Source organism: Nelumbo nucifera, chromosome 1 (genome assembly GCF_055504915.1).
Source record: "Nelumbo nucifera cultivar China Antique chromosome 1, China Antique-T2T, whole genome shotgun sequence".
NCBI classification, from domain to species: Eukaryota; Viridiplantae; Streptophyta; class Magnoliopsida; order Proteales; family Nelumbonaceae; genus Nelumbo; species Nelumbo nucifera.
In genome coordinates, this window is record NC_142649.1 from 98,222,319 (window position 1) to 98,238,300 (window position 15,982).

General features: G+C 40.0%; 1 protein-coding gene across 1 annotated transcript in view; it reads right to left on the bottom strand.

Annotated features, from left to right (window-relative positions):
• Window positions 1-15,982, bottom strand: part of D2HGDH (FAD-linked oxidases family protein) — an 82,950-nt gene that overhangs the window by 25,933 nt on the left and 41,035 nt on the right. The window contains exons 6-8 of the mRNA XM_010277232.3: window positions 14,831-14,949; window positions 10,658-10,753; window positions 10,445-10,554 (exon numbers count right to left, since the gene is read on the bottom strand). Of these exons, the coding sequence (XP_010275534.1) occupies window positions 10,445-10,554; window positions 10,658-10,753; window positions 14,831-14,949 (325 nt within the window). The remainder of the gene's footprint in view (window positions 1-10,444; window positions 10,555-10,657; window positions 10,754-14,830; window positions 14,950-15,982) is intronic.

The following is a 15,982-nucleotide window of genomic DNA, read 5'->3' on the forward strand; positions in this document are numbered from 1 at the left end:
GGTGAATTCTCGGACAGTCCCAACATACCCAAGTTTTGAACCCCGCTAAGGATCTCACTGATTGGCATATCAAAGATAGCCCAATCCGACACCTAGTGTAGTATCATAATCGAGTCTAGGGGTCAGGTGTAAAACATTCCAATTTTGCCCATCTCTCTCCAAGGTCTAGGGCAACACTGGAATTTGGTCCGGTTCAGGGTTTCAAGAAAACCCACACTACATGTACCTCAGGTCTCACCCTGGCAGCTGAGACAAGCCACACCAACAAACTTGGCAGCACATCAGTGTCAGCCTTGGCAGGATAAATCTCCCTAGATCTATCCAATGGTTGTGAAGATTCTAAACTAACACGAGTCTCATTAGTGTCCAGTTTAAGGGTAGTACATAGAAACGCACCATAATAACATGAATCAAATATGTACTTTATTCATTTACAATAAATGTCATAATGTACATCATGCTGATTGGAGCTAAGGGCATACATTGTCTAACAGCTCCCACTTGCACTTAAGTCCAATCTAGCACAAGCCGAAGTCCCATACTTTCCACGTGTTTCTCAAACACTTTCTGTGTTAGTGGCTTAGTCAATGGGTCTTCCACATTCTCCGTTGATGCTACCTTCTGAATCTGGACGTCCCCGCTTCCAACTATCTCCCGTAGTACATGGTACTTCCTCTCGATGTGCTTTGACTTCGAGTGGGCTCGTGGCTCCTTAGCTTGTGCAATGGCCCCAGTGTTGTCACACAACAGTGGAATGGGTGGTGTACTGGATGGAACGACTCCTAAATCCTGAATGAAATTTTTCATCCAGACGGGTTCCTTGGCAACTTCACTTGCGACAATGTACTCGACCTCGGTTATGGAATCTGCGGTAGACCCCTGTTTGCTGCTTTTTCAGCTAACTGCGCAGGACCCCATCATGAAGATGTATCCAGATGTAGACTTTCTATCATCCGGGTCTAACTGGAAATCGGCATCGATATACCCAAGGGTCTATAGTGAACTACCATCGAATACCAGACAAAACTCTTTTGTCCTTCGAAGGTATTTAAGTATGTTCTTTACAGCAGTCCAATGCTCTTCTCCTGGGTTAGATTGGTATCTACTTACCACACTCATGACCTGAGCAATGTCTGGCCGAGTGCACAGCATGGCATACATGATGCTCCCTACGGCAGAGGCATAGGGAACTTCCTTCATGCCCTCAATCTCCTCAGGTGTCTTGGGAGACATTCCCTTGGAGAGAGTGACTCCATACCTGAAAGGAACATTTGCTTTCTTGGAGTTCTCCATACTGTATCTCTTGACTATTTTGTCAATGTAAGTAGATTGGGATAATCCTATTATCCTCTTCGATCTATCTCTATAGAGTCGAAATCCCAAGATATAAGACGCTTCTCCAAAATATTTCATGGAGAATTTCTGTGAAAGCCATACTTTCACCGCAGTCAACATTCCTACATCATTCCCAATGAGTAGAATGTCGTCTACATACAGAACCAGGAACGTAACCTTATCCTCACTGGTCTTCCTGTAAATACAGGGTTCATCCGGATTCTGCTCAAAGTCAAACTATTTGAGGGTAGAGTCAAACCGGATGTTCCAGCTCCTAGAAACTTGCTTAAGTCCATATATGGATCGATTAAGTTTACATACCATGTGCTTCTGACCTGCAACAATAAAACCTTGCGGTTGCTACATATAGATATCTTCAGTAAGATCCCCATTCAGGAACGTAGTTCTGACATCCATTTGCCAAATATCGTAGTCATGGTATGTTGCTACAGCTAGCAGGATCCTAATGGATTTAAGCATGGCCTCGAGAGAAAAGGTTTCCTCATAGTTGATTCCCTCTTTCTGAGTTTACCCTTTCGCCACAAGACGAGCCTTCTAGGTCTTAACTTTACCATCAGGGCCCTTCTTCCTCTTATAGATCCATTTGCAACCAATTTCTTTCACCCCAGAGGGTGTGTCCACAAGAATCCAGACCTTGTTGGTCTCCATCGAGTCCATCTCGGCTTTCATGGCATCTACCACTTTAGGGAATCTATGTCCAACATAGCTTCCGTATAAGTCACGGGATCCTCCTCACTGGTCATGACTTCCACCAAGTAACTTTCTTGGTCATAGCCATAACGAACTGGAGGCCTGGATACCCGGGTAGATCTCCTAGGTTGATTATTATCTAGAGCTTGTGGGATATCTCCCACTACCCCTGAGCTCTCCTCATCAAGAACAACTTCCTGACGATGATTGTTCAGGATGTAATTTTTCTCCAAGAAATGGGCATTTCGACTACAGAACACTTTCTGCTCTCCTGGGTCATAGAATAAATTTCCTACAGAGCCTTTGGGGTATCCTACAAATAGGCAACGACTGGTTTTAGATTCCAATTTGTCAACACTTGTTCTTTTAACATGTGTTGGACAACCCCAAATCTTCAAGTGTCTCACACTTGGTTTCTTATCGGTCCAAAGCTCATAGGGAGTCTTCGGAACGGATTTGGTTGGAACCCGATTCAGCACGTATATCGCAGCTTCTAATGCATATCCCCAAAAGGATGTAGGTAATTCCGAGTGGACGAGAAGTGATCGGACCATATCCAATAAAGTCTGATTCCTCCTCTCTGACACACCGTTTAACTGTGGGGTAGCAGGAAGAGCCAGTTGTGATACTATCCCGTTTTCCTTTAAGTAGTCCCTGAATTCGTCAGAGATATTCGCCTCCTCGATTTGATCGAAGGGCCTCAATGTGTCTCCCTAATTATTTCTTGACCTGTTGTCTGAATTCTTTGAACTTTTCAAAGGATTCAGACTTGTGTCTCATTAGGTACATGTAACCATACCATGAATGATCTTCGGTAAATGTTATAAAATAAACGTGCTGGTTACGTGTCCTAACATTCATGGGACCACATACATCAGTATGTATAAGGTCAAGCGTGGCTGTTGATCTTTCAGGCTTACTGGTAAATGGTCGTTTCGTCATCTTACCCTGAAGGCAAGGTTCACATGTTGGAAGATCTTCTATAGTTAGAAAATCGAAGGGACTATCCTTTACCAACCTTGTGATACGATCTATGTTAATGTGGTCAAGTCGGTAATGCCACAGGCATGTGAGATTAACTGTATCATGAGTTCATTTCTTTGGGACCATTTCCGACGTAATTTCGGTTAAATTTGTTTCCAGAAAAGGATGGAGAACATAGAGACCATTCTCAAGTTCTCCGTATGTAATGAATTTGTTATTCCGTTTAATAGTAATCACATTACTGAACAAAATAGAATAACCATCCATGCACAATTTTGAAACATAAATCAAATTTCTTCTCAAATTTGGTACATAAAGACAATCTTTTAAGGTTACAACTCCTCTTTAAAGTAAATTTGCAGTTCCTATAGCTGTAACTGCAACTGTTGCAAAAGTCCCCAAGTAAAGAGTTACTTCTTCGTCACTTAGTCTTCTGTTTGTCCTAAACCACTGCAATGTATTACATGCATGAGTAGAAGCCCTAGAGTCAATACACCAGGATGCAGAAGTGACCAACATATTGGTCTCTATGACAAAGGATTTGAAATTACCTTGTTTCTTGGTCTCCAGGTACTGAGGACAATTCCTCTTCTAATGCCCGGTCTGCTTGCAGAAGTGACAAGCATCTGATGTCTTGTCCTTCTTCTGCCTTTTAGGCTTGCTAATTTTCTTCTGAGGTTTCTTCTTTGCCTTCCTCTTCTTCTTGCCCGATTTGCCACGTTCAACAAGCATGGCCATGGGCTCATCCTTCTTTATCAGTTCTTCAGCCCTCTGCAACATATTGTCGTTTTCCTGAAGGCTAACGTTTAGCTTGTTCATATTATAGTTCATAATGAACTGATTGAAGGAAGGAGGCAAAGAGTTTAGGATGGCATCAACTTTGGTGAATGATCTAGCCCAGATCCAAGAGCCTCCAGTTCATTAATGTATCCCATCATCTTAAGACAATGGTCATGAACCAGTTGGTTCTTGGACATTTGAATGGTCATAAGCAGCTTTAGGACCTTTTGGCGAGTAGAACGATTCTGCTCTTCATACATGGTCCTTAGACTATCCAAGATATCTTTGGACACTTCGATCTGATCGAACTGTCTCTGTATTTGATTATCTAAGGAGGCTATGATGTAGCATCGGGCAAGAGAGTTTTTCTCCTCTCATTCTTGATATTCCTTCCTGCGAGCCTCAGAAGCCCTATAACCTGGACGATCCGAAGCAGGGTTCTTAGCAACCTTGTCCAATTTCTCGGACCTCAGAACCAGCATAAGGATATGGAACCAGTCAGCGTAGTTTAGGCCCTTAAGCTTATTATCGTCCAACAGTTTGGCGAATTGTCCCCTTGCCATTTCTGATAAAAGGCAAAGCAAATATTAGTCCACAACCTAATTTGATTCATGTTTACTACATAGATATGGCTTTTAATCTATATTCCATTTCCATTTATTCATCTCTGAGATTTCCCTCCTATTTCAGTGACGGAGACGCGATTATATCTTTGGAAATGTGGGAAATTACATACAGTGCATGAAGCCAACTGTTTCAGCTACATAACCCCACCACCTTCTGTGAAGGATCATATCCACTCATCTTATGAGCTTTCCCTTTGGCCTCTGTCAGACAAGGTTCATTGCCATTTTAGGTTAAACCTTTCTGTCCAGTAAGTGCTTACCTATCATATTTGTGAATGCCAAGGTACCGTGAGAGAGTCTTCCATTTTATGATAGGCTCCTCCCACATCGGTCTATGACACCCCTATCATCTTATGAAACAACCCAGCAGACCCAACAGCAAATGGATAGCCCAATTTTATGGTGCATCTCCCCATTACTGAAGGGCCCATCTTCATGCTAATGATGGAAGGCCTTAAGAGAGTTCATCATATGAATCTCCCTATCACATGCACTTATATTTTACTGGAGGGAACGAAATATTACACCCTAGTTTTATTTAGGTCAAACCAAAGTGGCTCCCACTGACTTTCTCAAAGTCGGATTTAAATGGGCCCTAAACGGCTAGGGTTTCACACGGTTCCTCTTGGGGAGGAAGCTGATGTGGGCCCATCAAGGAGGGAAATCATCCAATGATATTATGGACACCATGGCAATGATGTGCATTCAGCCATGGTGTGCGAAAGAGCCACTATCGAATTAACATGGGCCATGTGCTTATGGCCCATGTACGTAGCACATCACACATCCATACATCACATGCATGAAACAAATTGATCCAATCAATCAAAACATCTGTAAAACCCTAAATTAATTAGGTTAAATTAGTATCAGCCCAATAAAGACCATATTATTATCAAATAACATTATCTAGGTATATGGGCTGAATTGCAAAGAGCAGTTCGGCCCATGTAGCGTTTATGCTGATTCAAGCTAATGCAGTTTTAACATATTAAAACTGGGTTTTACAGGGCCAAGTTAAAACTTGAAGTGGGCCATCAACCCTCTAGCCAAAATCGAATTTGGGTGAGAAAACTAACTCCATCGAACCAAGAATTCAATCCAACCATCTTGGACCAAATCTGGTGTAAATCGGCCCAAGTTTTGGTGTCCAGTTCAAGATTTAATTCAAGAATAATGATCTAAAAAATAAATTAAATTAAGATAATCACAATTATCATGAAAACGATATCAGAGGGTTGCACTATGATAATCTTGGACATCCTGCAAACCTGCAAAGAAAAATTAATCGCAGATCACAGAATCGAAACCTGTCAAATCACAGATCGCAAAACTTCATTCTGTGAACTCTTCTTCTCCTCTGTCGCGCACTCCAACAATCTCCAAATGAAATAAAATAGAAAAAACCTAATCTTTCTATTATTACATCACATTGAATTCTATACAATTTGTCCAAAAAAAAAAATTATTTACAGACCAAATCGAATAAATAGAAAAAGCAGGGTGCGCAAATCTTGGCACTAGAAAGATTCAATCTCCATCACACGTGCAGCCCAAGAATTCAAGAAACATCCATAGAACAATTCCATAAATATAACAGAATAATAAAGATTTATTTTTCAAATCATTCGCCCAAAATCTGGGAACCAATTCCTAGAAAAATTGTTAACTGCACAAATCGGGTAGAATGCCTTCGGCCCATTTATGCAGAATCAGATCTGATCTAATTTGGTTCAAGACTTAAACCTGGCTCTAATACCACTAAGGGGGAGGGGTATCCATCATATGGATGGCCAGACCATGCAGGGTGGCTGGGAAAATTTTCAAAAATTTTCTTACTCCCAACTGGGAATCGTATTTCCAATTTAGAAAACTGCATTTTCAAGGTTCGTTCTTGTAACCAAAACGGACCAAATCTGAAACCAAGATTGGGGAGAGGTATAACTGATACGGAATCCACGCAAAAAGCTCCTTCCAACATAGGTGTTCACGCCCAAAGAGAGTACCAAATCCTCCCTCCACTGAAAATGGCACAGCTTAGGATGAGGCAGGATTAGCAAGTGGTTCTTTACCAAGAACCTCTGATTCTTCAACAAGAATTGAATGGGGTAGTGAGCACAACTTCAGAATTGTTTCTTCTAATAAGAAACAATATCAAGATTAAATCTTGATCACTTCCAAGAGATGGAGATCGAACAGGGTGGGGCGGCAAGAGCAGTAAGAGAGAACTTGAGGCAGAAACAGTCAAACTATTTAACCCTTTTCAGGTCCGCCCTGCTCTTTATGTATAGCCCTTAAAGAGATGATCTCCTAATCTGATTAGGAGTTTCTTGATCCAAATCTTTATTTGGATCTGAACTCTTAAAGTGATAAGGATAATCCCTTGTCTTATCTGCAGATCAAGATCAGCTCTGGACTCTTTAAGTGGATAAGAGTTGTGAGCTTGAGAGTTGTACTCGAAGTAGAGGAGAGGAGAAGAACACCACTGATATGCTGTGAATGTCGAACTGAACTGCCCAGTCGACCATGCTATTATTTATATTTGAATGTAGTACAATGATACAAGTAATTAGTGGAATGCCCCTGATTAGTGATGGGACACCCAGTTAACTTAAAACATTAAACAGGCTTAGGCCCATTAACACAGGCCCAGTTACAGGATAACTTAAACTTAAGTATGGGCTAATAAGAACTCTTATCAGCCGAACACTCATACAAAGAGACTTCATTCTGACATTCTAACAAGAGTTATCCTCTTATCCTCATCTGCTAATCCATACCCAGATTCGCCCCTAATTAATTAATCGAATTAAGATAGTTCGAAATGGGCTTTAGGCCCATTAAGCTTTCAGGCTCACTTCATTTTAATGCTGGCTAGCTTGGCTCTCTTTGTATGGCGTGGGACCCTATCATTGGTCTACACATCAGCCACATGGGTTCAGCCCAGCCTTAGTTACAAGGCCTAGCCGAATTCACTGTAGGACACAGTGAACCCCTGAGTCTATCACCATGGGCTCTTAATGGGCCCAACATTTACACTAAATGGTCCTTGGGTCCAGCCATCTTATGAAGGCCCAAGGACTGTGGGCAGATGCAAGATTAACCCATCAGGTATAACCCTCAATGGCCTTACACTTAACCTATCAGCCCATAATGATCCAACACTACCCGACAAGAGAGGATCTCTCCCTCGGCTGCAAGGTTCGCTGCTGCACTCTCTACTCACATGGATCCCAAGACTTAAAACCTTTTGCAAACAACTTGTGAAACCATAATATATAAGTATATCTCTATATAAATGTATTTTGCAAAACAAATTTCAAACACATTTGAAATCCATTGCCAGCAGTTTAGGTTTCCATCAGAGAGTGCATTCCCCAATCATTCACTTTGTCCGACAATGGGGCCGATCCTGTCACTATGATCACCCACTCAGGTGAATTCTCGGACTGCCCCAACATACCCAGGTTTTGACCCCCGCTAAGGATCTCACTGATTGACATATCAAAGACAGCTCAATCTGACACCTAATGTAGTATCATAATCGAGTCTAGGGGTCAGGTGTAACATTTCAGTTTTGCCCATCTGTCTCCAAGGTCTAGGGCAACACTGAAATTTGGTCCGGTTCAGGGTTTCAAGAAAACCCACACTGCATGTACCTCAGGTCTCACCCTGGTAGCTGAGACAAGCCACCCCAACCAACTTGGCGGCACATCAGTGTCAGCTTTGGCAAGATAAATCTCCCCAGATCTATCCAATGGCTGTGAAGATTCTAAACTAACACGAGTCTCATTAGTGTCCAATTTAAGGGTATTACATAGAAAAACACCATAATAACATGAATCAAATATGTATTTTATTCATTTACAATAAATGTCATAATGTACATCAAGCTTATTGGAGCTAAAGGCATACACTGTCTAACAGTCCATAAGGTTCTGGTTTAAGGTGAGGATGCAAGACCCAACAAGTATCGTTGGTATGTCTCTCTCCCCCATAGTCTGAGCACTTTAGATTTCTTTTATCTACCTCTTTCCCTCCTTTTTGTTTGGCTGAAACAAGTGCCGAATGTTCACCCAGCTGTGGAGGGGCTTCTACCTTCATTTCTTTTCTCTAGATCTCCTCATTTCTAAGTAGTAAACATGCTGCAAAGAGGGAAGTTCATCTCTCCCCAAGATCTGAGAACTGATGCTCTCATAAGAAGAGTTGAGTCCAAGAAGAAATTTGAACACTCTCATTTCCTCAATTTGCTTTTGGTGCATTTTCTTGGTCCTCAGAATTCTTCCAATCAAGAACAAGATGATGATCAAGCTCTTCCCAAAGCCCCTTAAGAGTAGCAAAGCAAGTTGCAACTGATAAACTTCCTTGAGTCAAGGCTGCAGTGTCTTGTGTCAGTCTAAAAATTCTTGCATTATTTTTCCTTTGTCCATGGGTGGTAGATAATTTCTCCCAAATCTTATGAGTTGTAGGATAGTGTTGGATTGTCCTAGCAATCTTTGGTGTCATGGAAGATAACATCCATGTCATAACAAGTGAATTTTTTTGCCCAAGTTCCATATGTAGGTTCTTCCTTCTTAGGTCCTTTGACTTGTATTCATCTAATTTCACATTAGTGATCTGAAGATTTGGGAAGCTAGTGTTCTCCATGTTGAATAAGCTTTCACTTGGCTGACTTTCCTTGGAGGTTACCTCACTAGAGTTTGAGGACATAATGAACTGTTTCTGATGTGAAATTTCACCCAAAAAACAGAAGAGAACAATCAGTGCTACCGGCATGTAGACTGGAGAATACTTCAACACAAAACAGCAGGAAAAAAATAGAGGAACTTGGGCTGCAACACAAAACAAACACCTAGTCTGCAACCAGACACTGTTCAGCTTCTAAAAATTTGAAGTAGAGGTCAACAACCTGTACTCCACTCCCAGTCTGATGGAAGCCTCTAACCGAACATAAAAGGTCTTCCACAAAGATATCTGAAAACCTTCTTGGACTGCACCTTCCTGCAGTTCAAAATCTTAACCTGCTTACTGCAGGTTACTCTAGTAGTCCAGAGACTACTCACAGCTTATCTTGCCCTATTGGAGAATTACCGAACCTCTTCTAGGTTTCCTTGGATCTTCTCCCAAGGGAAAGCCCAAGAAAGCAACTGGGTTTGGAGAACCACGAGCAGAACTAAGGTTTCTTTACAACCTACGTAAAGAAAAGAAGAACAGTATATAAGATTTTGAATCAGTGAAGAGGATAGTATCAATGCTCTGATACCATGCCTGTATTTGTCTGTATTCAGTTCTATAGAAGAAGAAGAAGAAGAAGAAGAGAATAGAAGAAAAAGAGGTTTAGAAGAAATTGGTGGCTCCTCTCTCCAGCCCTCCAAGACAACTTTTATACTAGGGCAATAAGAAAGAGATACAATGACAAATCTGACCCAGATTAGTAGGCAGTAAGAAAACATAAAAACAAAGTAGACCCAGGCCCATTTAACCCAGGAAGGAAGTTATACAAGTAAATGTTATGACATAACATAAATAGGCCCAAGCCCACAATGCTAGACTGCACAACATTAAGTACTGATACACAAGGGCGTATCGATACTTTTGAACCTTGCATAGGACTCCCCAAGAAGATCATATTTCTCCCCTTCTACTGTTTCTGGTCAAGCATCATTATGCTCATTTCACAGACAAATTGCAAGATCAGTATACACAATTCTAACAACTATGCCCAAATCAATTCAATTTGTATGCTTAGAAAGTAAGAACATTTCCTATGTGTAAAAAAATGAACAAAATGGAAAAGAAAATATGGGAAAAAATTCATTCCCTATTTAAATGAAACAAACATAATCTAGCTCACGTGATACACTTTTATTAACATGAATATTTTATTTTGGAGTGCCAACTAGTCCAACAAGGACCCCTTAATTTTGCTAATGCTCTCTGCAGTGATATCTAGATAGTAAAGTGATTAAAAATATTAAGCAAAATCGAGGCATAAAAATGGACCATACCTGACAGCTAAGATAATCTTTACAAGCAAGAAAAGCTAGATTTTTTGAGGATGGCTTGGGAGATGTAAGTATTGAGACCTTAGTAGCAATTCCTAAAGATCCTTCACTTCCTATAACAATGAAGGTAAAGCCACATGTAATGATATCCTCTAGTAAAATATTATTTTGTTTTATGCTGAAGTAGGAATTTATCAGTAAGTTGGCATTGCATACCTATAAATAGCTGTTTCAAGTCATAGCCTGTATTATCTTTGCGCAAAGTCCCAAGCATGTCAAGCACAGTACCATTTGCTAGGACAGCTTCAAGACCTGAAAGACCAGAACAAGAGAAACAGGACGAAAGGAAATTTATACAGTATTCCTTTCAAAAGATGCAATCTTTTCTTTGGAAAAATAGTAACCACTAAAAGAATTTTGTTGCCAAGGATTGAAGCTGGGATTAAACCACTAGTTTAATTCTTATGCATGGTTTTGATTGAATTCCATAAGAGATCTGCATAATGCAGAGTTCTAGCATTCTATTATCAAACACATTGAAAATGTGACGAAATATACATATATATATATGCAAGCTAAAAGGTTGGTGTCACAAGTTCAAATGAACATGAGAGCTATCATCTGATGAAGGAAAGTTCCAGGAACAAGTAGGATAACTTCTTTACTTTCACTAATCAGACTAAATATATTTTATGCAGTGTCAGTGATTAATCAATGTACAGAAGTTCTCTAAGCTCCTCATCAAGAAGCTTCGTAGTGGATGCTGAGATACTTGAAATATTCAAGTATAGGGGCGTTCTCTTAACAATGAAATTTGATGATTGAGGCCCATATTAAGGGGCTCTAGATGATTGGAAATAGACTAGTGTATGTTGTTAACTTGTGAGTGGAAATATATTAACATAGAGAAGTGAATAAACATTCTAGTATTTTATCAGTTTAGTGGTGAAGCTAAATAAAGATCAGTGTCTACTTGGGTGACTGAATTATTAGAGTTGAAACTTTTTTTGGTCAATAAAGATAAATTTTATTAAACTTCAAATAGAAGGAATTACATCAAGGTGGAAAGTTCTCCACCAGAATAAAAGGAAAAGGAGGGAATTACATCGACAAGACCCCCCCTTTCAACTAATGCTATGCATCTTTATTCTTCTTAATATAAAAGATTTTTATTAAAAATAAAGAATAAATGAGATCCCCCCTTCCTCTTCATCCTCCTCCCCTTCCTCCTCCTAACCCCCCTCCTCTTAAGGAGGCTTATGCCTCCTTGTGTTCGGGAGGCTTACGCCTTTTGCGTTCTGAACTACGCCTCACGCCTCTAGATAGTGGAATGCCTCGCGTCACGCCTCCGCGTTTTAAAACATTTAGCATTTACTTAAAGTATCTGTTTTGGATACCTACTGATGTCTGATGATGGTATTATGCATGTTTATGCTCTTACACCCTCACCAAATTGAGCAGGATTGGTACTTGTGCACAACTCGAGGAAGGAAAGAAATAGCAACAAGTGTATCCAAGTTTACAAGGGTAATATTGTTAACTCACATCAATGTAAATAATTATGGATGATTTAATCATCCCTAACTTGGTTTTCACTCCCTAATCACATTTCTTATTTATCCTCTACCCATACCATGAAACATGATCACTTCTCATTAGTTACTTTTGAGAATGAGAAGTTGATTTATAGTCTGTGAATGGCCACCTTGTGCAAAAAATACCAAAGATAGGTCCATATCCTGTCCACACATCTAAAGACTGCAAATAGCTGATTAGCTAGGTACCAACATTGGGAAATTGCCCCTTTTTAGAAATAGATGCTAGGGAATGAATTCCAGACTATAGTCTTGGATTGTTCCATTCCTGTAATCAAGTCCCAACTGAAATAATCAAAGTTTTTATCAAAAGTACTAAGTGAATGGGATCTATAAGCAATACCTATTTATATTATATGTCAATATCAAAAAATGCACATGATTTATGTCCTTAAATAATAAAATCTTTCTCAGGCATTTGGAGATAGATGTTTTGGATCTTGTGAATAGTATTGTATAGACAATCATCTTTTTATATATAGTGCATAACTTTTGGCATTTGATGTGTCATCCTGACACCTCATTTTCTAAACCCTTTTGCTTTGGCTGCATCTATTTCAATTTAAAGGATCAGAAAACAAGGTTTTCTCTGTAAAAGAGGTGAAAATTGAAGGGATGAGAGATCCATCGTATGGACGCCCAAATCTTGCGGAATTAGGTGAGCGAATTTCAAAAATTTTTCTCTCCCTTCAACTGGGAATCGCATTCCCTATTTAGAAAATCATATTTTCAAGGATCAATCTTGAACCATAAACTGAACCAGATCTAAACAAAAGCAGTAGGAGAGAATTATACCTGATACGGAGAAATAATATCTCCCAATGGAGGTGTTCACGCCCAAGGAAGGATCCAAAGACTGCTCCCACTGAAGATGGCGCAGTGCAGGATGGAGCAGAATCAGCAGTGTTCTTCTCCAAGAACCTAGTCCTTCGCAAGAAATAGCAGAATGGCACGTGAGCACAGCTTCCTATCAGTCCTTTCACAAAGAACTGATATCAAGATCAAATCTTGACTTCTCCCACTGAACTGGAGATCGAACTGGCAAGGTAGGCGGCAGGAAGAAGGAGGCGGCAAGAAAGAATTTTGCAGGGTTGCTTAATTCTTTCTTCTGTGATTTCAGCTCTAAAGAGGATGTGAATATGTGTCTTCTAAAGGCTCCCGCCCCTTCCTTCTTTTGTAACCCTAAAGGATCAACTCCTAATCCAATTAGGAGTTGCTGATCCAAATCATATTTGGATCAGACATCCCTTTAGGTGATAAGGATAAACCCTTATCTTATCTACAGATTAGATCAGCCTTCTCCTAATCTCATTAGGAGGTTTCTAGATCTGAATCACATTCAGATCTGGACTCTCTGAGTGGATAGGGTTAAGACTCTATCCTATCTGCTGATCCATCTCAGAATTCGCCCCATGTTTAACTAATTAAAACAGTCCAGTTTGAAATGGGCTTTAGGCCCATTAAGGTCATGTGCTCACTTAGCCTTCTTAACTGCTGCCCAGTTGGGCTTCCTTGTATGGCATGGGACCCAAGCATTGATTTACACATCAGCCACATGGGTTCAGCCCAGCCTTTGTTACAAGGCCTGGCCGAATACACTGTTATGGATAGTGCACCCCCTGAAACTCATCAAATGGGCTCTATGGGCCCAACACTTACCCTAAGTGGTCCTTGGGCCAAGCCACTTTGTAACACCCAGGGACTGTGAGCAGATGCAAGATTAGCCCATCAAGTATTATTCTCAATGGTCTTACACTCAACCTCTCAGCCCATAATGATCAAACACTGCCCGACAAGAGAGAACCTCTCCCTCGGCTGCAAGGAACAGTGTCGCACTCTCTACTTATATGGATACCGGGAATTAAAACCTTTTGCAAACATTTTAGAAACCATAATGTATATATACTTTTATATCTCATATAAAATATATTTTGCAAGACAAATCTCAACGATTGAAATCGGCTGTCGGCAGTCTTGGTTTCCATCAAAGAGAGTGCATCTCCGATCATTACCTTTGTCCGACAAAGGGGCTGATCCTGTCACTATGATCACCCACTCAGATGAATTCTCAGACTGTCCCAACATACCCAGGTTTTGACCCCCGCTAAGGATCTCACTGATTGGTACATCAAAGACAACCCAATCCGACACCTAGTGCAGTATCATAATCGAGTCTAGGGGTCGGGGTGTAATTTTCCAGTTTTGCCCATTAATCTCTATGGTCCAGGGCAATACTAGAAATTTGGTCCGGTTCAAAGATTCAATTGATCCTACACTGCATGTGCCTAGGGTCTCACCCTGGTAGCTGAGACAGGCCACCCCAACCGACTTGGTGGCACATCAGTGTCAGCCTTATCAGGATAGGTCTCCCCAGACCGACCCACTGGCTGTGAACATTCTAAACTAACACGAGTCTCATTAAGTGTCCAGTTTAAGGGTATTACATAGAAACATACCAAGGGAACATGAATCAAATATGTACTTTTATTCATTTACAATAAACTCATAATGTACATCATTCTGATTGAAGCTAAGGGCATATAAAACTGTCTAAAAAAAGTAAAGCTGAGATATTTCAAAGTGACTATCTTGAACCCATTTCACATTGAAAAAGCATGGTCTTCAATGAAATTCTCGTCATCCATAAAAAAAAAGCAAAATAAATAAATAAAATCCTAACCATGTACCTCATAGTTTCACCATGCAGATATCAGCATTACAATATAAAACAAAAAAATTTACATAAAGAACAATACTATCTTTTAAGACAAATAATATTTGTTGTTATCCTTACCTAAGACATTCCCATGAAGTGATCCATAACGTACAAAATGCAAACCTCCAGCATTAGTTGATACATTTCCCCCAATTTGACAACTTCCCTTTGCACCCAAGTCAAGTGGCATCATAAACCTGAAGATAAACAGTAAAGCTTATCTAATGCATCCTACCCAAAATATTGGCATCAAGAGAGCTCTATTAAATATGCAGATAAATTTTTTCTTTGGATCAGAAACTTGAAATTTCTACCATAAGTCATGGGAAAGGGTGAGTATATAAGGAGAATATAATTGGCATGGACAAAAACTTTTTACAAATAACCATTTATCCAACAATAAACACCTTTCAAGAATGCTAAAATTGCTATTTGCTACTATAGAGAGATTTCTCATCCAACTCTCATTTTGCCAAATGCCAATTCAGAAGGAATGGTATTGGTGCACAGATATGCAATACAAAGATATAGGTATCTGACACAAAAGCATGTGGATGTCTGGTTTCAAGTATGCCAGTATGTGTATGTACCATATGTCTACTATGTTTGTGCTAGTCTATGATAGGAGAATAGTCATTCTCTTGGATATTAGCAGAAAAAGTTTGCAGGAAGTAAAAAACAAAAACAGGAACAACATCCAATAAACAAGACTCTTCTCCAATACATCAAGCCCATCCCCTTGACTCCAGTTCACAATATTTGTTATCTGAACAATTTAACTTTTTAATTGTTACAAAAGAAAAGTATTGTCTTGGTGCAGAAAAGTAAAAAGGAAGGAGAGAAGAGAGATGAGAGAAAAATGAAAGAGATCCAAAATAATAGGCTGGCGGCGCTAGCTATATTATTTATATGTGTAGGGCGACCATTACATAAAGGTATAAAGACAGATGTGCCCTTGAGGCACATAAACCGATGATTACATCAAAAGGTAAATTGCAAACCAGCCCATGCAATCAGAGTGCTGTTTTACTAACTTGTGTTGAATCAGTTAGTGGTAATTTTGAACATATCCTGGAGAGTGCTGTTTTACTAGCAATGATGTGAGTCAGTCCACCACCAATCTTCTTATCTCTATTTTAATGCTGAATAACTCTTCTAGAAATATCTCCTTTCCTAGGCAGTGTTTGGTATTGTGTTTGTTGCCCGAGGAAACATTTTCACCTTGGAAAT